The sequence below is a fragment of the Strix aluco genome, chromosome W, assembly GCF_031877795.1.
Source record: "Strix aluco isolate bStrAlu1 chromosome W, bStrAlu1.hap1, whole genome shotgun sequence".
Lineage (NCBI taxonomy): Eukaryota > Metazoa > Chordata > Aves > Strigiformes > Strigidae > Strix > Strix aluco.
The window spans coordinates 21,417,701-21,442,825 of NC_133970.1; the positions used below are offsets into that span (position 1 = coordinate 21,417,701).

The following is a 25,125-nucleotide window of genomic DNA, read 5'->3' on the forward strand; positions in this document are numbered from 1 at the left end:
AAGCCCGATCATTCCAATGATTTTGTTTATAGTGCTGCTCCACAGTTATATTTGAAGGGCTCGTGAACTTCAGCACAGAGGCAGGAAAAAGTATTAGGGGAATGGAGGGCTGAAACTCCTTAAGCCATCTTTGTCAAGAGCTAACAAATCAGATAACTACAACCCTGCATCTAACCATATATACTAGATGGGAGTGGGGTTTTTTTGTTTTCCTTTTCAACTTGCTTTGCACAGGTGTAAATAGTGAAACAGAATGGAAATAGAGCCAGTGGCACTTCACTCTTCTCTTTCAAAACCACATCCAACCAGTCTTCTCACTGCCTCAAACCACCCTTTTTCAAGCCACCTACTAAGAGCAGCTTTTTGAACTATCAAATCTTTAATGTTATGTCTTATCATCAACTTTGTTTGACCCAAGCCAATGCCAGTGAAAGGAACCACTTCAGAGAAGCTTCCTGGAGGGTGACCAAACCAAAGTTCTGAAAACTCAGTTTAGAGGAACATTACCAAGCTCCCCCCCTCTCCAGTTACAGCCCCAGCAGCTTCTTGTCATGATCTGGGAAACATTTCATCCAGCTGAACTCACTCTTCATCTGTGGTATTTCTGCAGACAGAAGAAAAGGCAAGGGGAAGGACAGACTGCCTGTGGATTGACACATATATGGGATCATCTCTGAAAGGGGAATGCTCAGAATGGGGGAGGAAGATGTAAGGCGATCCTGTTCCTTTACATTAAGAGGACTGCAACTAGGGTTGCAAATGTTTAAAGTACATTTTAAGAACTTATTACACAAATGATGCAGCTACAGAAAAATGGTCACTGCCTCACACTGCAAAGAAGTTAAATTTGGTCCCAGAATCCAGTGTTTCTCATTGCAGGGTATGTTTGGATCCAGTGCAGTACTGCCTTGATAATATATCTGATACTCTGTCAAGTTGTCTATTTCCTAACAAATTGCTTGACATAATTTCACACAAGTTCTAGGATATTTTGTAATTTTTTTGCTTCATATTACCAGCATTTTTATAAGAACATAGGACATTTGGAATTAGCGTACAGAAGTATGTAAGAGCAATTTTTCACTTTTATTTTTTACAGTCCCTCTGTGCAGAGCAAGACAGCCAGTCAGCTTGCCGTTGCCTTGTCATTTATATAATGATCATTTTTATAAACTATAATAATACAATTAAATATATTTGGGTTCTATTGGGAATATGTTTGTAGACTTTGGGACCTGTAGAGAGAACACATGCATAGCTACAGGGCACATCTCAAGTTGATATTTAAAATGTTTCTAATTATAATGAGTTGGAAATGGTTTGGGTATTGAAAACCATGCTTTTAAAGTGGATGTGGTCAAAGTGGAATAGTTGTAATTGTTGAAGTTTACAGAGTTAGGGCTGTAAAATAATAGTGTGCTATCTGTTTCAAATCCATAATGGAGGCCACAAAATTTTTTTCTTTTTTTTTTTTTATATTATTATCTTTTCCTTTCCATGTTCCTAAAGAGCATGGAACCAGAAACAATTAACTACTAATGAGAATTTTCCCCCCAAGAATATTAAGATTTTGTAGTGCTTATTATTAAGGCTAATTACAAGTCAAATTATACCATGGAAATTATTTACTTTACATATTTTCTTGGAGTGAAAAGTTTTAAGCCATGGAAATGCCTGAGCCCAAGCAATGGTATAAAATCAGATACAAGAAACATACAAAGTAGTATCTGAAATGCCTTTTTTGTTTCAGTCTTCACAGAAAAGAAACATGAGCTCCAAAGAGAATCTAATATAGGTTGGAATAGAAAAAGAACAAGATGAAAATGAGTTCGGTGATTTATCTGTTTTTTACTTGATAAAATTTACTCGCTCTACTGAATAGGTCAGCCAAGCCTCTAGAAATTCATTCTGAAAACTTGAGGAGAAAAATGACTCCCCAGATGACTGTGGAAGTAGTAAATATAATACCTCTCTTTAAAAAGGGGAAAAAAACCAAAGACCTAGAGACAAGTCAGCATATCCTGAGAAAAAATATGGGAAAAGTAATTTTAAAATATATATTATAAACACCTAAGAAATTATTAACCAAAGATAATTAAACAAAAAATTCATCAAAGAGAAGTTATACCAAACCAACATAATTTTCATCTTTGATGAGATAAAAATCTTCATGTATAGGAGAGAAGCGGTAGATACCATAAATTTGGGAAAGATTTTTGAAACTAATGAAAGTCTACCAGTATGGAAAGCCATACACAGGAATTATCATTTTTTCACTGCCAATCTGAACAGAGGCATCAAGTTCCATAAAAGTCTCTTCAAGGTATCTCCTAATAAAAAAATTCATTAATAACGTGAATGAAAGAATTGAAAATATGGTTATAAAAGTTGAAGGTAGTATGAAACTTGGAATAGTTGCAAGGATTTTGGAGGATGGAATAAGAATGCAAAACAACACTGACAAATTAGAGAAATGATAAAATAAACAAGAGGCCACTTAACTGGGGAATGTGCAAAGTATGATATTTAAATTAGGAGTAATCAAATTCACAACTATAGAATGAGGAATGATTGCTTACATTTCTTCCACGTATCCAAGGGTGGTGGATCACAAATTGAACATGAATCGGTATTATCGTATTACTGTGAAAAAAGAGAAGTATGCATAAATGTATGAGTATGCATAAATCCTTTGAAGGAAATATGAAATGTTCCTTCATGTATCAACACTGATAAGACTTCAATAAGAGTATTATAGCCGTGCTGTGGGGACAAGGAACAGAAGCATTCAAAGGTCTAGAAAATCTGAAAGCTTTGAGGAAAGCATTGAAAAACTGGGCTTGTATAGAGAGCAGAAGTTGGTAGGTAAGATAGGTAGATGTGATAATAGTTCCTGAATATGTAAAAGTATTCTGCAAAGAAAAAAAAAATCTTTTTCATGTTATTTTACAGTTTAAACAAGAATTAATGGGCCCAAATTGCAACAAGGCCATTTAAATTAGATAGTAGAAAATCTTTCTAATGTAGATAGTGGAATAGGTTACCCAGGTCATAGAATCTCATTTTTGAAGGTGTCAGAGAACAATCATCTGTCAAGAATGGTTTTCATAACTAAGGCCAGTGGAGTACCCTCAGTGGTCTGTCATCCTTTCAGCTCTATTGTCTATAACTACACATAGGCTCTTACCTCCAAGCCTGCAGCACTTGAAGAATATGAAACTTTACAGAGTTAATCTTGAGAGCCCATGGAAATGATGTTTTTTATTTCAGTAGTATAGAAGTCCAATCACAGCCCATGACTCTACTATATAAACCTTGAGGAAAATACAAAATTTTGTGTGCCCTCAAAGAAGTCTGTTTCATTAGATGGTGAAAACACTACAGTTTTAAGCTTCATGCTTGTCATGGTTTAAACCCAGCTGGCAGCCAAACACCATGCAGCTGCTAGCCCACCCTCCCCTGCCTGGGGGATGGGGGCGTAAATTGGAGAGGTAAAGGGAGACTCGTAGGTTGAGATAAAAACAGTTTAATAATTGAAATAAAATAAAACAATAATAGAAAGTACAAACAGGTAATGCACTGATACCTAGCCTGTTCCCGGCTAGCAATCCTGAAATACAAAGATCCTGAAACCACAATCCCAGAAGTGAGAGAGAACACCCTCCTTCCCGGCCGACCCTTCTCTATATACTGAGCATGATGTTACATGATATGGGATATTTCATTGGCCAATTTGGGTCCGGTGCTCTGGCTCTGCTCCCTCCCAGCTTCTTGTACACCTGCACACGTGCAGGACATGAGGAGTTGGCAAGTCCCTGATCTCTTAGCAACAACTGAAAACATCAGTGTATTATTATCAACATTCTTCTCATACCAAATCCCATACTGAATCCAAAACACAGCACTATTCTAGCTACTAAGAAGAAAAATTAACTCTATCCCAACCAAAACCAGGTCAATGCTGTATGTCTCAATTTCCTTTTCTTATACATTTCTGCTGAATTTAATAATGATTCAAGAATAAGCAAATATGTATTTTCACCCTTACATCGAAGTAATTTGATTTAAATCCAGTCTATTTCAATATTTTGGAAAGTCCTTATGACTTTTGCTTGTAGATCCATGTCAGATGAGTTGGTGCTCTCATGCTGACCTCTGAAATTTGTGTCTACATCACTGACACCTATGAAAAGATTCCTATCAAACTCATGAGAGAATGTTGTCCTGAGAAAATCTGTAAATAATGCTGAATAATTTGCAATCTAGACAAAAGCTAGTTCTGTGCTTGTAACTAGCATGTAACTCCAGTGAAGTCTCTGGGGTGTACAGATAGTAGCAGGGTAGATAAGTACCAAATTAGATCCCTGTTATCCAAGGGGTAATAGAAAAACAGCTATTAAAATTCCCCCTTTTCCCCAAAAAATACTGCAGAGGTTAGATATGCAAAATTATCACTGAAAATTATATAACACTTTTCAACTTCCAAATACACAAAACACTCAGTGAGAATAAATCCAGGATCATTGGTTATCAAACCGATAATAATTCCAAAGAATTCAGCTACATTTGGCTGTATACCTATACCTAGGTATACCTATACATAGGTATAATCTAGCTAGTTACTGTGGTATATAATGTAAATGTACTAAAATTTCTCCTCATGACCTCCTTTCATCTGCTCCATTGGGGATATAATGGACTGTGAGATTGTGACTAAACTTTATCAGAAAAAATTACTGTATTTTCATGAATTATATGAATATTTCTGTTGCTTTAACTTGGGTATTGTCCTGAAGAGCAGTGTATCTATCTCCATCATTCAAATGAAAAACAGTTAAAATGAGTTAATTCAGTGCAAGTTTCTTATTTAAGCACTGTTCTCCTTCAGCTGCACTCAATTTCACAAGTGAAGTGGTCTAATATGGTGTTATTGTTACAAGGATAATATGACAAAATATAACTCAGTTTAATCCATTTCAACATAAAAAAAAATGGAAAAAGTTATGCCAGTATCTTCTTTTCCTTTTTTTTTTTTGTTACTGCTGTTGTTAGAAATAGACCCAGACTAGTTTTACTAGTTTCACAGTTCAGTTACAGCAACTGATTTCTGTAGAAAAAATTAACTAAATTCTTCTCATCACTTTTTGGCATGGAAAATACCAAAAAGACCATATCACTCGTGTAAAAAGAAGTGGGCTTGTAGCAGTGTTCACACCACATTCTTACCCTCTAATAGCTTGTCATCCATATAACTTAAGGCACTCCACTTAATTGTGTGATTTTAAGAACAAGTACTTTAGGGGATGACCCATGGGAGAGAAATATTAAAGACCACTGCTCTATATTAATGCTCTTGCAGAAAATCAAGAAAGCAACTTTGGCTGTGAAAATGAACAACATTTTGAGAGTAATACATACATAATAGGCCTTGTCTTGTATGGACTCACTGATCTGCTTGTATCAATGGCATGACACTAGTATATATGCGCTGGCTATCAAGACCTAATTAAAGAGCCCTCACAATTTTTCTTGAGATTAGAGAGTATAATTCTCTTCATCTTACATATGGAAAATGATATATGGCTCCTTTGCAACAGCAGACAAGTAGCCTTAAAAGTAGGTCATAGGTCTTGACTGACTCTTTCCCTCACATTTTCTGGATCTTCCTAGATTACAGAGTTCCTCTAAGTTATAGCTCCTCTTATTTCCACCTAAGCACCTTGTGCTAATTCTCAAGCTAACATTACATATAAGCAACTAATGGAAGTTATGTTTAGAGTTTTCATTTCTCTAACTGGCCATATCTTTTTCTGCTTGGCAGTAGTTAGGCAGCTCCAGATATCAGAGGGGCCTTTGCTGCTACTGAGTTGGATACCACTGATGAAGAAGTGAGCTGATTTTGGGAACTGTTGTTCTTACCCCCTCACAGGTAGCAGACTTGCAGCATCATATGTAACTGTGTCTTCACTCTGTTCAAGTCCATTGGGTTTCAAGCCTGAGTGGCGATTAGCACAGAAATGTTCTCACACAGCTGTAAGAAACTCAGTGGATATTCAGATCTGTCACAGCACATGTGAAGTTTTTTTAGTTTATATGTGCAACTCCATCCTTAGCAATGCTGATTTTTCATGCTGCAGTTAAGAATCTTACCATAAAAACCTTACATTGGAAGGCTTCATAATTGTTGGGGGTTTTTAATAATACATGATCATTTGTGCCTATCAGCATTTATATTTGCATTTTGATATCAATATTTGTATTTTGAGGCATTCAAAATAATCCTCCTCTTTCAGCTCTTTATAGGTTTGGACAAGAAACATGGGGTGTTTTAATTATTATTTCTGGTTTAATATGACCCATTTTCTGAAGGACTTTACTAGATCCTGGACCTATTGTTTATCTTGCAGTTCTCACTGAAGTCTTTATCATGCAAAGACTCTAGACCTTGTAGCTGTGGCCAACCTAATGCTTCTTGCTATGTAAATATGAAGCCTCTGGTAATTGCCCTAGAATTTATATATCTTCATATTAAAATGTATGTAATTTTTATATATATATAAAACCCATTATATTTATATATTAAAAATGCATCCAGGAAAGGCCACCTCTCCTTTCTTGACAATAAAAGGAGGTCTTTCATGTTAAATTGCTTAGTTTGATGTTCTTCTTTTCATGTGCATAAACTGTCATCGGTTTGCTTCCCAATAAAAATCAGCTATTACTTTTTCACAGCCACTGCCCAGCTACCATCAAACCTCTACTTCTAATCACAGAACAAGTAACACCCTCAACTCCTCTGTTAATCCTGAGTTGCATAGTCCAGTATAATGGCCATACAGAATGGCTTTTGCATCATATATAAAGGAGCCATTTAAAAAAAAAATCAGTGAAAAAACTTCCTCCTCATTTTGCTGCACACTAAAGTCCACATGGTTCCACAGACTGCACTCAGGTTTTAGGGACAGAAAATCAGCATTTCCAGAAAAAGCACTGAATACCAAGTTACACTGTTGGCTTCAGTTGGTGTGTGGTTACCATAAGGAATTTTTAAGTAAATGAAAAAACATACGGATTTTCCAGTACTTCTCTGCTCAGACAAAAAGCATAGAACAGATTTAGGAGGCAATTCCTTTTCTTTTAAGGAGTTGACAACTCATCAATGTTTTTCCAGCTGATCTATTTGTCACATTATTTATTGGCTTGGTCTAGGACGTTTTTCTTTTAAATTTCTCAACACTTTTGCCCCTCCTGTAATTTCCCCAGTGGTAGACCTGTTGTGACCACTGAGTTAGATGGATTATTGTTCTGACTACTACTACTTTAAAAATCAGAAGAAAGGTTAGAGCCAGGCATACTACCTGGATAAACCATTTAGGAGCTATTTGGTTGGAGCTATATTTCTCCTATATTAAGACACGATGCCCAAACAACATAGCCATCCAGTTATTCTAGTAATAGCTGAAAAGGGATCTCTAAAGTCACTATGTAAGTTGTAGTAATATCTACTACTCCCAAATCAGTATGCTCTTGGGCAGAAAATATAGAGATGGAAAGCTCTGTCTCCCATTACTGGCCCCTTAAGCTACCCAATATCCCTAAGTTTGTTTTAAAGAAGAAACCTTAATCATATTTATTACAAACACAGCAAAATGTTTCCGATATCCAAAAGACAAAGATAATGTGGCTATTAGGGTTAGTCTTACTATATCCCAAAATGTCAACACACTTGCCAAAAATTAATTTTATCAGCTCAGTGCAACCAAGGGATTTAGTTTATCCAACTGTCCTACAAGGAATAAATAGTTTACCACTGTTTTTGAAGACTGGGGTAAATCTAACATTCTATTGACATATGCTATAGATTTAATTTAATGTTGTGGTTCAGATGTCTCTTCTGATATACTTTAGTAAAATCTATGCTAAGAATAGTGGAGCTGTTTCAGTATTTATGGGGTTTAAAATGCAGAGTTGGCAAAGGAAATATGTTAATTGAAACATTTGTGTATATTCTTGCAATGATTTGGAGAATGTTGCCAAAGTTTGTTGGTCAGTTGGTTCTGAGTATTAGAAGTTTAGTATTTTCCAGGTTTGTCTTTTCTATAGTAAGAAAATCCTCTAATGAAGTGATTAAATAGCTCAATTTTTATTTTTTAGGCATATTGGCGATAACATCTGTAGAAATCGGAGTTGTGGCAGTTAAGTCCATTAAAAGCAACTATTATTTAGCCATGAGCAAGAAAGGAAGAGTCTATGGCTCTGTAAGTATATTTTTATCTTCAAAATGGATTGCAATAGTCAGCACAGTTCCCTCTCTTACCTACTGAAAACCCCACTTGACTGTGTATTACTACTAATTAGAGCTGAAATGAGCTGTTCATCAAAATTTCATCCTGTGGTAAACCAGCAGCCCCCCTCTCCACAAGCTCCCTAGTGTTTGTTAGGCTCATATTATACCAAAGCAGCTGCTGGGGGATTTATCATGCTTACTACTTCAGTCAGGTTTCTTATTAAGTAGTGGCCAATGGAGAGGGTCCTACAAAATGTAATCTTTAAGGCTATTTTTCCCTGTTTTTTCTGCAGTACAGCCACATTTATCAGTAATTCCAGGGGGATAAAGTGTACCTAAAATCTTGTAAACTTCAGCTGATGGAGGAAACGCACCAAATTATCGAACTACAACTGCCAAGAAGATTTCTAGAGTAACCAGCTTTAAATTGACTGTATTAATTAATACACAAGATTATGTCCAGTACAGAGAGACAGAGACTTATATATCATCAGACAGATAAGTTTTGACTGAGCAGAACTTGGATATCATTTGAAAACTGTCCATATATACTCTGTATTTGTGTAAGTTTGGGGTTACTGATACTTTCAGTAAACAAACAAACCCTAACAAAAGCCAGTAACTGTTCAAATATTGTTCTGGTATTACATCTGGTTTGGTTTGTAATTTTGCAGCTTTTGCCAGTTCCAGTGAGTTTGAGCCCACATAAATGTAAAATTATTCAAGTCATCTGCAAAGGTTATGAGCCAGTCTTCAGATTGCTCAGTATTCAGAACATCCATAGGCTTTAAAGAGAGCACTTCACAGATAGGTACTGGGGCTGGGTTTATCCTTATGCAACGTAGCTAAGCCTACCTCTGCTGAAAATTATGAAGTAACACCAGTCTGAGACTACAAGCAGAATCAACTGAGACTCAAGGGGGTTGAAGTCATTTGGGCCTCTTTTTTTAAGGAAGCATTTCTACGGGGTGGGTTTAGTTCATACAAACTATATAAACTGTCCTCCCTCATCTGCACTGTGGCTAGTCACTCCTGGTTCATCAGGTTACTTCTGATCTTCTAAACTCCTGGGCAGTGTCAAAGAATCACATCAAGGAAAGACCAGAACAGAGAAATGTTTCTTAAGCTCCTGTAAATGTGAATTTTAATTTCTAAAATTATACTGGTCAGAAATACAGGATGATCGGTGCTCAGTCCTGCACCATTGAGAAGTATAAGGGTATACTGAGTTGCTGACAAAGTTACCATTTGTCAGTTAAGCTCCATTCATTGATCATGGGTATGCTTCTGGACACAGATGAAGGTGTTAGCAGAAATCACCATAGTCAATTCACATTTCTCAGTGAACAGTGTTTAACTTAGTTGTTTGTGATGATCCATCCCAAAGCCTGAGATAAGTTTTCCTACCCAAGTTGTTAGCTACGTCTGGTGTGGCGAGAGTTCATTCCAACCCTATACGTGCACAAAAGAAGGTAAAGCAGCTTTCATGTACCATAAGTGGAAACTGCTGCCATAAGATTCAGTAATTCACAGTGTATTAGAAATAGTGTTGACAGGAGGATATGAATGTGGGAAACCTTTTTTTTTATTCCAGCTGAGATAATATTTCAATATTCACAACATAAAATCACAACATAATTACTTATCAAAACCTGTTCCATAATACTTCAGAGATTTCAAGAATGCTTCTGTTATTTTTCCCATCCTCCCAAGACTTGCAGTTAGATTCATATTACTAGTGTGACAGCTTGCAGATGGATATGAAAAACAAATAAAAATTTTAAAAACACTCTTAAGCATGTGCACAATAGACATTGGTGCAGGGTTATACTGAAATTTGTTTAAAATGAGCAAAGCAGTCCTGAGCTAACACTCAGACCCCTGCCAATAAGACTTCTTAACAATATCACATCATCTGTTCTCTCTGTATTATCTAAGAATAGAGATAAAAGTTTGTATTCAAGTACAATTCTGAATTTTGGAAAACAAGTCAAGACTGTTTCTATGTTTATCAAATAGGTTGCCATTTGACTGACTTTAGTTAGTGAGAGAGCAAAGGAAGACTCACTATTTGGTTACTTTGACAAAATAAGGTGCTGATAGATAGGAGAAATTACTGCAATTTAGAACTGAGTGATGGTCACTTGCCTTCTTAATACCTTGAAGTAGGAGGTGGCATATTACAGCAAGTTAAATGATCTGTATGTAGCTTTGTGAATACAGGCAGTATCAAGGGTCATTTTGCAGAGTCTTCGCTCGATAGTGTCTTCCCCAACAGTCATTGTTCATCTAACTACTAATCCCAAAACTGAAGTGCATTTTGGGAGCCAAATTGAGTCTGAATAGGCACAATTCTGTTAGAAAAACATAAGCATGTGATCTGTAGTTTTAGCAGCAACTAAGTAAAATATTAATTATAGACCTGAAAATTCTTACTGTATCAAAGTACTGAACATTTCCTATTAATTTAAATTAGAATTTTTAAACTAGATAAATACATTTTTAAAATATTCTTATGTCCATTTTATTAATGTGGATACTTTATATCTTTATTAGCCGAATATCTAAGGATTTTGATCACAATAAAACATCCCTGAAATTATCTGTACCATAAATTTTTTTATTATTCAGACATATTTCTCATCTTGTTTGTAGACACGTTAAAAATGCCACATGTAGTTAGTATCATACTCTGAGATTCTGACATGCTTCTGCCTGAGCTGCAAAATAATATCTTGTTTTCTGAAAAGCAGAAACAACAAAATGCTAATTTTTGGCTGTTATTTAAGTATGTTGTAAGTGTCCTACTTTCAAAAGCTTTCTAAATGGAATATAAGTAACTTGATCAAACTAGTTTTTTATACATAGGAATTACTTGTTTGTGAAAACAAAGCATTCTTGGCTTCATTATAGAGAAGATGATCTGCGTAAAAGTGCATTTAACATCACACAAAAAAAGTCTTCCCCTACATGCTTCCACATGCTTGTATTTTTTATCCTTTCTAACAAACTGACAACAGTTTATCCTTTTAAAATAGAAAACCTTCATCCCTGGTACCCTACACTAAATTGCTTTCAAGTTTACTTAGTAAGATACAGGATCATATATGATTCTTTTCCAAGCTAAACCCCACTTCAGGTCAGCAAAGTAAACAGGCCTCACATCCATTGTAACAGCAGCATAACAGTGATTTGCACCCATCCAAAAAAGCCCTTTTTCACAGCCAGTGTGGTGTAAAGGATCTTACTTTAAATAAGTAGGCCTATGCCATGCATATTTGTTTAACATATGGTATCAATAATCTGGTTCAAGATATTTAAGGGTTATATTTGTTAGAACTGAAATATGATGAATGATTCCAAGATTGCTACCTCATACTTTGAATTTACAACTGAGAATTTGATTTAATATTGTTGCCATATTCCAACACAGGGAAGTTTCATTTTGGTTGTGAATGAATTATATCATTTTACTGCTATAATTATGCACCGAATAATTGATCATGTCTTTTGTCGGTTTCACTTTTTGCAGTCTAACTGATGCTGCTTTAAGTGCTATGGACACAGTGAAACTTTTATTTAAAATAAACTGTAGACTCCTAAAATGGCATTACATACAGAACACTCAAATCTTCCAAAACATTTTTAGAAATTATTTACCTTCAGTATGCTGCAACTCTGAAAGATTATATTTATTCTGAATTTGTGCATTTATTTTCTTCTTTTAACAGAAGGAGTTTAACAGTGATTGCAAATTGAAGGAAAGAATAGAAGAAAATGGATATAACACATATGCATCCTTAAATTGGAAGCACAATGGAAAACAAATGTTTGTGGCCCTGAATGGAAGGGGAGCCACAAAGAGAGGACAGAAAACAAGAAGGAAAAATACTTCAGCTCACTTTCTTCCAATGGTAGTAATGCCATAGATGAAGAAACTATTTTATCAATGCAGTTGAAACAAAGGTTCTTATGTCAAGAATATTTGGTAATCCTCTTGAAGGGTAAATGCAGTGAAATAGTACAGACATCTGGTTGTTTGAAAAGAGAGCAGGGGAAGCCTTTGAAGGTTTTGTACTCATTGCTGGCACATGAAATACTTTTATTTAGTTCAGTATCATATCTTATAATCAAGATACAAGCTGGATCAAATGGGATGGAAGTTATTGCCAGTGTGAACAATTTTTTTTTTAATCTCTGCAACAGAATTTAAGGAACTTGAGACAATCTGTTGAATGATCTTCATGGGGAAGGTTATTTATAGAATACTAACTTAAAGACCTTAATTGCTTATTCAAGCCTAATGATCCAATGAACAATTAGACACATCAGCATTTACTGGAAGCACTTGGATCACATGCACAAATAATAACATTTCTGGAGAAGCCTTGTAGAAGAATTAAGGAATATACGAAAAGTAGTGTAAAACTGTTCGAACAAAACAAACAGTATAGTTTACTTGTATGTTCCAACTTCATTCCTTTTTATTTCTAAGTTATTTATTTAATAGGATGTTAAATATCTTTTTGATTTGAAATGTTTTCCTCATTTGCTTCTTTGTTATTTTCCCTTCTCAGTACTTCACACAGAGGTTGATAGGTTAAAATGCCAAAACCTCTGAGAATAGGTATTAGACAAGGCTTTAAAGACAGAATTTAATGTGTATAATCCATTTTTTTCCTGAACTGTCTTGCACTTAAGCAGAATGACCAAACAAGCAGTGCTTGGATTTATGGTATTAGGTGTCTATGTTGGAGAGGGTTTTTTTACTTATCAGCACTCAAGAACAAACTTCAAGAAATACTTTGTTCAAGGGGTCTTTCTGCTATTTTGAAATTGAGAGAAGGGGCTACATCTGTACTTGGGTGTCAGTGCATCTGTGTGTATATTCATCTGACTTTGATTTCAAGTTGGAACTAATATCTAATGCATTGCAGTCAGTGCAATATTCTGCAGCAAGCATTGGGCTGGAACCTAGATGTGGACAGCCACTAAGATTGCAAACATTAAAATTAAACAGCATGTAATTCCCCAGTGTAAAACTTGGCCTCTAAAAGGTAAGTAAGAAGGCAACACAGTTCTGCATTCCTTATTCAGTTAATATGCCCATTCAGCACAGTTGCCCTTGTTACCAGCTTGTAGAATCACAGGCATATAGTAGGAACAATACCCAAGTAAGGACTGAGGGATAGGAGATCCAAAACCATGCTCATGCATTTATCAGAGATTATTACTCACATGTATATTATATATGAGAGCTAACCAAAATGCCGTGCTGGTATCCAGCTTTAGCATGCCTTTCATATCCATCACAGTAACCGAAGGCTCAAAATATATAATATCCAGCACATTTTTTATGATGTGTTACTAGTCCCATGGCTTAACTTGAGCAACTGCAGTATAACAAAGTTAAGCATAATATGAAGTCTGTTCAATTAAAGGTACATAAGGTTTATTTTACGCTTTGCTTTAATTTTAGAGAGCTCTGGATAGCTCACCAATGTAACCATATTGAAATTCATTTTGTTAGAGCAGATAAATAGAAAACAGTACATCAAACAGTTTGTACCACTGTCTTCACATTTTATTCCACTAAATAAATAAATAAACCTTTGCAGCATCTGTAGTAAGAAACAAAACTAGTATAATATTATTTTGTTCTAAATAGTTTAAGGATGAGATTATATTGATGCTGCAGTTTTATCTTCAATATTTCTTGTTGTGAAAAAGGTTTTATTTTTATTGTTTGAAAACTGTATTTTGGCACAAAGGAGAGCCTTGCTTACTGTGTCTTTTTGAGAATGTTTAACCTCTATAAAGGCAGGTGGTGTTGGAATCTTCTATAACTTATTTAAATCAGTGTTTAACCAGCACTTCAATCTTAATCTGTTATTTAAATATTAGCTGTCTTTAAAAAAGCAAAAAATAACAACTTTCCCATTAAATACAAAAATGGTCAGATTGTATTTCCTGTCCTGTTTTATAACCAGGAAGTCATTTGAGAGACATTTTAGCTGATAGCTAACATTATATTTCATGGTACTTTATCTTGCTTCTTCACAAATAAGATTCTAGAAAGGGAAATAAGAATTTCAGATTTTAAATGTAATTGGAAGTCACAGTAAAACTTAACTACCATGATAAAAGCAAGTTTCTGTTGTTTAAAATTTGTAATTGATAATTAAAGCTGACAAGACATAATGGACCACCCACACTGAACATTCAACACAAGATTGGACAAATGCAGTATTGAATGACCACTTAAAGAACATTTTAGGGTACAAATGAAGTTCTCTTCTGACAGAATTACCTAGAGGAGTTGGTCAGAGGAAAAAAATCATGCATAAACATTATCACAGTACTCAAAACACCATGCTGCTCAGAGGCCAAAACCAGGAAATATCACTTTTTGAAAGTGAGTCAGGAGCTATTTGTGACATGAATAGCAGTGAAACAGCCAAAAAAATTCCTTGAAGGAATCAATGATTCCTGCATGATTGGCCACAACAACCCCCAGCAGCGCTACAGGCTTGGGGAGGAGTGGCTGGAGAGCTGCCAGTCAGAGAGGGACCTGGGGGTGTTGATTGACAGCCGGCTGAACATGAGCCAGCAGTGTGCCCAGGTGGCCAAGAAGGCCAATGGCATCCTGGCTTGTATCAGAAATAGCGTGGCCAGCAGGGACAGGGAAGGGATCTTGCCCCTGTACTCAGCTCTGGTGAGGCCGCACCTCGATGACTGTGTTCAGTTTTGGGCCCCTCACTACAAAAAGGACATTGAATGACTCGAGCGTGTCCAGAGAAGGGCAACGAAGCTGGTGAAGGGTCTGGAGCACAGGTCTGATGGGGAGCGGCTGAGGGAACTGGGGTTGTTTAGTCTGGAGAAGAGGAGGCTGAGGGGAGACCTCATTGCCCTCTACAGCTACCTGAAAGGAGGGTGCAGAGAGCTGGGGATGAGTCTCTTTAACCAAGTAATAAGCGATAGGACAAGAGGTAATGGCCTCAAGTTGCACCAGGGAAGGTTTAGACTGGATATTAGGAAACATTTCTTTACAGAAGGGGTTGTTAGGCGTTGGAATGGGCTGTCCAGGGCAGTGGTGGAGTCCCCATCCCTGGAGGTGTTTAAGAGTCAGGTTGACATAGCGCTGAGGGATATGGTGTAGTTGAGAACTGTCAATGTTAGACTAATGGTTGGACTGGATGGTCTTCAAGGTCTTTTCCAACCTAGACGATTCTGTGATTAACCTGAAATGGTACTGCACAATAAAAATAAATAGGGAAAAGATCTGTTGTACTGCAGGATGTGGTTTGATGCTGTATAGCCCCAAACCAAACACAAATAAACAAACAAAAAACCCCACTTGAACATTTGTAAGTTTCTTTAATTTTTTGCATGTATCAGTCAGCTATCTCCACACTCATAACAACCAAATGCTTTAGATTCTTCCTGTAAATATTCAGATCCACATGGTTTATGCAGTGAAAAAAGCAATGAATTTAAAACAAGCGCATTTGGTGAAAGAGTGAAGGGGTTTAGGAAAAAGAATGCATTCACATTTTAAAAGTAAACTTTAGATATGGAAAACTAGTTAAATTTTATATAAGACTTCATTCAAGACATTTCAGATTATAAAGCTCACTAAATGTCAGTAAGCTTCAGTAATACAAGTGTAGGAGCACAACTTCATAATTCATGCCCCTGATGAAACTGATTTTTTTTTTTTTCCCCACACAGTCGTAACTGCTTCAAGGAGTGATCTTGAAGCTAATGCAGGAAAACAGCTCCTCTTTTGAGGTATCAAGTATCATTATTTACTCTCCTAAAGTAGATTTTAACCTCCTAATTTCCTATTGAATTGGGGAAATACAACACAAGCACATTTTCTGCTGCAGTCAATGTATGATTACTGATGGTGTTTTGAGAAAAAGTTCATTGAAACGATTTCAGTGCAAATAACTTCTTTTTACATATGTCTGTTATGTTTCCCATAGCATTATAGGCAAGACACAGAATATTAAAAATTAACTGATTTTGGACCAATCAGATTATGATTTATAGTTATGCTTACCTGTTCAAAAATATTTGAACATCATGTTTAACTATACAGGAGCTTTCTTGGTCTAAATTTTGGGACTGCCATTTTCTAATGAAGCACAGTGAATCTCAGATACCTGACTGATGCCTTTTCACTCACTAACTCCAGAAAAAAAATATGTAGTATGTCCTTCACCCACCCCAAAAATGTAAAGAAAATATGCTACTGTGAAAGGCAAAATAGAGAAACCACAATTAAGCCTCAAGTAACTGATTAGGGAGCACTGATCTCTAAGTTACTACAGTATAAATGAAGAGAATTTGCACTCCTGAAATTCCTCACCTGGACCTTTAATAAAACTGTATACAGTGGCATCACTAATGCAAAATACTAACTCATGCAATTGAATAAATGGATACACTGGTGGTCATATCAGAAATACATGTCTTATCAGACCATTGTCCAAATATGAGCCTATGAGAATTGAAATACCTGAAAAAAAGCACAGGAAGTACCCCACTCTATAGTTCTGTGCAAAATACTTAGGGCACTGATAGTATATAGATAATATACTGTCATGTCCCAGTTTCTCAGGACAATGACTCAGATTCGCCAATTCCCAGGTCAGGATTAAGGTGAAACGACACCAAGGATTCTTCAGTTCACACAACTCAATTTTTATTCGCTCACAACAGATAATTGGCATGAAACTTTGTCAGTAATCTTTGCATCCCCTGCAACCGGCATTAAACTTACACCGACTAGGGGCAGATCTTATAACATGCCCCGATAAGCCTTAAACGTGCCCCGCCCGACAAGCCTTGCCTTATACGCGGGCATACAGAATAAGAACAGGAGAGAAAAGGGGAGAGAGGAAAAGAGAGAGAGAGAAAGACGAAAAGGAAGATTTCACCGGTCCTGGCTCCAGCGTTGGTCCAGCCACCCCAGGGGTCCAGTTCTGGAGGGGCACAGCCGCGCGGGGCTTTGACTTGTGTCCTTTTATAATTCCTTGCCCCTCCTCCGGGTGGGCACTTGGACTCGTTAGGCTAATTAGGCATCATGCGCAGTTTGTGCTTCTAGAATTCTCCTTGCTTTTGGTACATGCGCAGTTTGTACCTTCGGATTCTTCTGGAAATGAGTCGGTGGGGTTGTTGGGGAGTTACTCCCCCTCCCTGCAGCTGTGACCCTTGTTTGACCTTTTGTGAAAACGGCTTCTCTATTGGCTCTTCGCAGAGTCACTCAAGATAGGGAAGTTCAGCCCCAGAAAAGTGTGGTCCCACCTCTGCGGGACCCCCTCCCCTTGCCGTGCCTCCCTGCCATTACCTGCACAGCCCCGGCGTTTCCACAGAAACCATTTCCTCTGCCAAAGTTCTTTACCGGATGGTTGAGACATTAACTGTGGTTTCATCGGACCGTTCCATATACCATAGTGGAAAAAGCAGAGTCTATATTTATATCAGAGCTCAGACTCTATTTATCTTGAGATAATGTAACAAATGAAGAATCAAGATATTGCCAGTTCTTTATTACTGTTGAAATGTAAAGTGTGTGTATCTTTGTCATAGCCATTCATTCAAGTTCCAGGTGTACTATTTCACCATCCAAATTATTTTGTGGCTTGGTTTAAAGGATGTTATATGATTTTTAAATATTTTTTTTTATGATGAAACTGTTTTACTAATTGCTCAATGAGCTTTTAACCCTTTCATCTGCTAACTGAAGTCTGGGAAAAGGCCGAACACTGGTCTACATCCAAATCTGCACTTTTCATCTATCTATAAATAGTTGAAAACCAGATTACATTTAATGTTGTACATGGAAGAACCTGTCTTATTCAGTGAGGCGTGTCTGAGTGGGATGAAATATGGCAGCTGCAAAACATTCTCCCCAATTCATTTATCCATTATTTCCATGATGCCCAGCTAATTTGCATGCTTTCTTGCATTGGAAATATTCTTGAAGTCTCACATTGTCCCCATATTTCCAAAATGTACATCACAAAACTGTTGAGCACTTTAGCTTTCTCTTTTATCTCTTTTCTTTTTAAGTTGAGACAGCACCCAGAAAAGGAACTGCCTTATCAGGAGCCTATACATACAATTTAACATACTTCCCAAATTGTGCTGGAATAATCCATTCAGGACAATCAAAATGTTTTGAGCGTGGTCTTCCATTATCGATATCAGTATGCTTCAGATACAATTGACTACTTGAAAAAACTATTTTATTTTTACTCAGTTATAGAAAGACTTGTCCAGGAACAGTAGAATCTTGAAAAAACTCAGTAAGCACTTTCTAGATGTTGAGGCCAATAGGCTGGGACCTTTCCAGCAATATTTCTAACAAATCAAAACAAAAAATGAAGGCATTATTAGGTGTAAATAAAATTCACAGCATAAGTATTCACATGAGGCATTTTAAATTTTGCACTAAAAATGTGAAAATGTAGTTTCTTTTTTTCCCAGCTCAAAAAACCCCACAATCTTCATTTAATCTTTTTGAAAAAAGATAGTTTTCAGTTTACTCTTACACTAGTACATGCAGCATATTTCTTGTCCAGTTATGGTAACTTCCTATGATTTCTTCCTTCTTTTGCATATACTGATGCCCCCAAACAACAAGATTCATAAATAGTTCACTGAAGGAGCCTGCAGGACTGGTATCTGCAGTATGCTGTCATTAATGCCACAAACATAAGACTCATTTCTGGTTTCATGTAGAACATGACACAGAGATCCAGTGATTCTGTATTGTTTTGATAACCCTTGGCTCCCCTGAAACTACCCATATACTTAATAGTAAAAATGCAAATTAGGTTCAAAAGTTAAATATACATTGAGAGGATAGCTCAGCTTTTATAACAACCACCATGCACAAGATACATTGCAAATGAAAATTTATTTTGCTCCTTCTTTCCCTTTCCATGGTTTACTCAAGGAGAGGGCAACAGAACAAAAGGATACAATATCATTATTGTTATTTACAGTCTTCAGTGCTTTTCTTAACCAGTAGCCAATATATTACCTATGCTGGTCTTTGGATCTTATTTCAGTGATGCAATAGAACAGAGATATCAGCAGTCTTGGAAAAGGGTCAGCCTCTCTCTTCCTTATAGTCAGCCAATTTGACTTACTGAGTACTACTGATATAGCATACAGTTTATGGTCACTTAAATATGGAGTAAGCTAAAAGATTCAAGCTTTAGAAGAGATATGGCTCTGCTTATCCTATTAAATGAGTACTTTATCCTTTACCTGAATGAATTAAATCTTATGTCTCTCATTTATTTAACCGATTGCTTATTAAATGCTCTGAGGTCAATGATATAGTGGGAGAGAAAAGTCTTGCCGATAGCTGCAATTATTACATTTCTATGGTAACTGGGAGGTGCAGTGGGAAGGTGCAGTGTCAGGACAGTTAAAGCACTTCGATAGAAAATCCTGCAGCAAGGTTCAGCCTATATTCATACTGAAAGCCACCATCAAGTTGTAAATGAATGCCTGGGCCTCCAGACTGAGCAAGTCAACTATCCAGAATCAGTGGTAGGCCCTTTGATCCCCTGACTACTCTAGTGTCTTAACCATTCTCCACATTAGCCACAACAAACTTGACTGATTACACATACAGATGTAGAATGGGAGGCAAATTCTATTCAGAGTCAGAAAGTGACAGCAACCGAGTTTAAGTCACCTGTCACTAATGTGTTTCTTCCCTTTCACTCTTGTAACATTTTCCCTGGACTTACTGTCTGAGTCCTGAAACAAATACAGATTTTCCTCATTGCACCTGAAATGCAATACAGCATGAGGTTCTAACACCAAGTCTTAGATATACTGAGAACTAAGGATTAAAATTCACTTGGGGAGGTGGGGAGAAATCAAGTGAAAAATGTCAGGTGGAACCCTGCAAGCACAACCACTGCTGAAAACTGCCTGTGACACATGGGACCAGATGTAAGAGCAGACTACTCCTCAGCACTTATGTGACAGGTATTCTGCTTGGGGTTAAGCGTTACGTATAACAGATTTTCCCTATACTTGCGATATATTTTGCCAAAAAAAAGACTTCAGTGAGCTTCAGACAGTTGTCTCAGCTTGTCCACTGAGGACTATTAATACAAGACACCAGGTTTTGGCCCAGGAAGTACTTTAGGTTCTCAGTGCTCGACTTTGGAAGTGTACTTTAAGGAAATACTATAAAATTACTCCATTCTTCTGCTCATCCCTCTTGTCACACTTTTATGCTCACTGTTGGAAACAGAACATTTTAGAGGACAATTTTTAGTCTGGCACAATATCACTCTTCTCATACTTTATTTAGCATGTCAGTAATTTCATTTTGGCTTGCAGACTTCCAAAAAAATGCCCATCTAGCCACCATTCTTATGCTGATCAACACATAAGCAGTACTGCAGTAGCTGGGCATGCCCAGCTCCATTCAGACTGACTGTATATATGCAAGTCACTTGTGAAACATAGACATGGTACATACAACACACCCCAGAAAGTCAGATCCTCAGCTTCCACTTTACATGTAATATCTGTGTCCAAGAAAACCAAGATACTATGGTGCCATGTTAGAAATATTTAAACATTTCTGCCCAAAATGTTTATATTAAACTACTAAATCAAACTGCAATGAAAGAGGTATCCAGTAACAAATTCTGCAAAATAATCCTGGATTGATATTTCTAGAGGCTGAGCTCTTCTCAAAAGCCACAATGCTTGTGACCATCAGATAGCATTTCCATATCACCCTGTATAGCTGGCCTCATCTGACTTTGAGGTAGAACACCTACTACTGAGAAAGCTGTTCTATTTCCAGAACCATCAGATTAGTTCTTCAACTATGTTGAGACCAGTCAAAACTTGGTGTTGATTTTGATACCTGTTCAGTTGGGCTATTCTGTTATGTTGAAGAATGCTCAATGCTTGAGAGGAGCCATGGTAACTATCCTGAAATATATACATATGTAAAAAGATTCTGCAAATAGAAAAGGCTCCCTATTTTCACCACAGATAGTTTAAGAACAAAATTATCAAACTGAAGTAAGGGAAACCTAAGTTTAAATATCTGGATAAACCTTAACACTAAGGGCTCTGAAGTAAATTGATTAGGAAGATTGTACAACTTCCTTTCAGAGTTTTACGTGTGTAATAGCCATCAGGAATGGTTTAGGTTGCTGATTCTGCCACAGACAGGAGGATGGACTAGCTCTCTTCAAAGGTCCCTTATAGCAATATTTTCTATGATTCTATGAACCATCTATATAAAACACTAGGCAGTCAGCTGCAGTCATAACTTTCAATTATTACCATCAGGCTCAAGCTCAAGCCAGTAACATGTAAAGACCCTATTAAAAAAAAAAAAAAAAGAGACATCCAGTCCCATTCATTTTCCCCCTCACCAATTACTTTACATGAGTGTGTTGCAGTGCTGAATAGGAAGGAAACATAAGTAGCTAAAATCTTTCTAACTAAAAGAAATCAGAGTGACTAAAAGCAGCCCAAGTGTAAGTTTTTTCAGCAGAGCACAAACTTGTCCAGGATATGTCAGCAAGATGATATTTGGTCCCTTTTTGCTAACCATTATAGAAAGAGATGCAATCTGGGTCTGACTCAAGCTTCCATTGCACACTGATTACAGGAAATGAGACTGACCCAGACAGTTAAGATATGTAAAGGTCAGTATCTACCTCCTTTTGAAATTTAGTAACTTGTTAAAGCAACAAATATTTTTCATAGATAATTGCTATATTTTTCAGTGGTCCTTAAAAGAATAATGCCCACAGTGAATAAATTTCTCCTTTAACCCACTCCTCCTCAAAATGGGCTATGTTCCAATATCAGTTGACTTGTGGATACTGTCCAAGAACCTTTACTTATTTCAGCTATCACTAACAGCACTGTAAATTAACCAGCAAATAAATTTGCTCTATTTAATACAAGTCTTTGATCTGTTGGCAGCTTAGTAATTTGTAATGCTCATTTCATGTTTCTTTTCTTTTGTTCATTTTTAAAATAAGCATGGCAGTTGATCAAATGACAGACTGACCCTGCATTATATAGAGCCCTCTATTTATACTGGGGACAACTCAGCCACTCACAGTTTCTTCTTCTCACACTCTGTGTCACCATTTTATACAAGCCCTGAAAAGGACTGTTCTAGGGAAGAGGGAAAATATACAGTGTTCATGACTATTCCGTTACTGCTTAGACTCCACAAGTGTGGCAAGGATTCAGCATAATTAAAAGACATGGTGAAGAGGGTAAAATTATTCTTCCAGTTAATTGTAGCTCTAACAAGATATGGATATATCATAAAATATATAATGTTACACATCCTAAACTCCATTTTCTTAAATTAATTCTACTGTAATGTATATAACATATAACAATATTTATACCCTGTAGTCTTAAATACCACACACAGACTTATACCGCTGGCAGTTTCCTGCCAAACTCACTACATTGTTTTCATTTTTTTCACCTCATAGGAGCACTGATGTTATCCCTTGCTCTTACTTTCTATAACTTAGGTAGGCAGTTCACTTAATCAGCATCCTTCAAAGATAACGTCCACCTCTAAAGTTCACAGCTCTTACAAATCTATACAACAAAACCTTGTACTTCAAAGTCACTGAGGCAGGTGTTCCCATTTCTCTGTATATTTAGCAGCTATCAATTTACTATTCATAGCAAAAGTACAATTGCTAGCTACAGCTACTGCTGTTATCAGAACTCCATTGTTTTAGGTGCCAAACAATAAAAGTAAGAGAGAAGACATGTTGCTACACCAGTACAATTACACCTCTGTTGTCTGAAATGGTGAAATATGCCAAAGATAAAAATAAATAGATGAGAGTTTTATCATGAAAGTATCATTATGCATACCTCTAATCCATTTCAGGGAAGATGGGGTTGTGGTCCTTACTGAAAAGGTGGACTTCAGGGAGTGATTGATAAGAAAATAAAGTAAAAAATATACAGATTTTCACATGGAGGATTTTTTTTCCTAAGTCTACTGGAAGGAACATGAAAAAAAACCTGCAGACATACTGAAGGCAGAGGCAATAATCAGAGCTAGTATCATAAGACCACTAAATCCATTAGGGAAGAAGTTTTTCACTTTGGCAGCTGTTCTCAGCTAACAGAACATCAGATTTCACTCTTTGGAAGAATGGAAGTAGTTTACACAGTGGAAAAAGGGCAAATAGAGCTGATGCAGTCAGTGTTTTATATGACATGTTCAGGTAAGGACTCCACTCTGCTATAAATATTGCTTCCTACAAAGACCAATATAAGCAAGAGGAGAGAAAAGATCAGAAAAAACAAACGAGGTCAAGACACAAGAGGAAAAAGGCTGAAGTAGAAAATGCAGGAAGCTGGCTGCACAGTGGACTGGCAGACCTGGGTTGGTGCAATTATCTGTATTTTAACATACTGTCTGCAGTAACCAAGAGAATTCCATCAGTACAAGAAACAATCTAATAATTCACTGCAAACACTTGACACTGTTTAATGAGCCATGGCTTCCACATTCCCATGACTGTTGTGCCTTCAATCATGAATAATTATTTGACCAATAGTTTTACACACATATTCAGATATATAATTTTTCAGTAATTGCTCTTGCAAACAAGACAATTATCTTGTTCATCTTTCTCTTGTGTACCCAAAGAGCACGAAACTAGAAGGGAATATCACTTCACCTTCACAAATTTCTTAGTTGTAGCTATATTTAGCTCAATCAGTTTGTAACTGACTACAGCCTAATTTGTGTTTCACTCTTAATGATCTTGTCTTGACAGGAGTACCTGAAGAGAGAGTGAGTCCAGTTTTGTCCCAGATACGTACTTTATTTAAAATTTGTGTTTGTCTGGCTTTAACGCAAATCTTTGTTTCAATTCTACCTTTTTTCCACTGGAGCTAAAATGCAGTGATAGCCAGTGTTTTACTCTCTGTGAAGGACCAGAATCAAGTCACTCTCAACATTTCTGAATTGACAGAATTCTTTCAGCTGCTGAGCATAAGGCACATCACTCTTCCTCTGATAATATTTAAGGCATTTTTTTGTGCAGCAGCATCTACAGAGTCTACAGTATCCTACTATGCAGAAGCAAACCAAAACTTTCTAGTTTTATCACTCTTACTTAAGTCTGAGGATAAGACTAGTCCATCTTTTGCCAAAGAATGCTTTTTTATGAACTTTGTTTGGATATGTAGGAAGTATATGTTTATTTCCAGGTCATTGATTACAATCCTGAATAGCATCAGGCCTAATATACTCATTTCTGGAACTCTTGTCTGTGAGACACGACTTGTAACTCCCCAAAAACAGGGCCTGAAAGAAACAGGCCTGTGAGAAAAAAACAGCCTGAGAGAGATAAGGGATGGGGGGAAGTGGAGGCCCTCTGAGCCAAGGAATGTCTCAAACACTCGCAAGTAGAGAAACTATAGTCACAGGGTGGATAGTGTAGAGTTTGGAGCTGATAAGGCTGCCTGGACAGCACAGGATGGGCTGGAGGAGGGAGCCCTGTGAAGGCAGGACAGTTCTGCTCTGGTGCATCTTGTAAAGTTTCAGGGGCCATCTGTCCGGTGAATGACCTTCGCTTCATTATCCAGGAAATGTATATTAAAGTTGACACCCCTGAATATGCTAATAAAGATTAACAAGATCATACTAATTGCATCATCCCATGAAGCACCTTACCCCTCCCCATACATGGGATACGTAGGTATGTGGGTTGATCTAGGGGACGGACCCAAGGAAAGTGGGTATAAATTGAGGGGGGGTGGTGAGGAGT

The 25,125-nt window shown here is 36.9% G+C and overlaps 1 protein-coding gene across 1 annotated transcript in view; it reads left to right on the forward strand.

Moving 5' to 3' along the window:
* Window positions 1–12,216, forward strand: part of LOC141917601 (fibroblast growth factor 10-like) — a 71,582-nt gene extending 59,366 nt beyond the window's left edge. The window contains exons 2-3 of the mRNA XM_074810940.1: window positions 8,155–8,258; window positions 12,019–12,216. Coding sequence (XP_074667041.1) covers window positions 8,155–8,258; window positions 12,019–12,216 — 302 coding nt within the window. The remainder of the gene's footprint in view (window positions 1–8,154; window positions 8,259–12,018) is intronic.
* The last annotated feature ends 12,909 nt before the right edge of the window (window positions 12,217–25,125 follow it).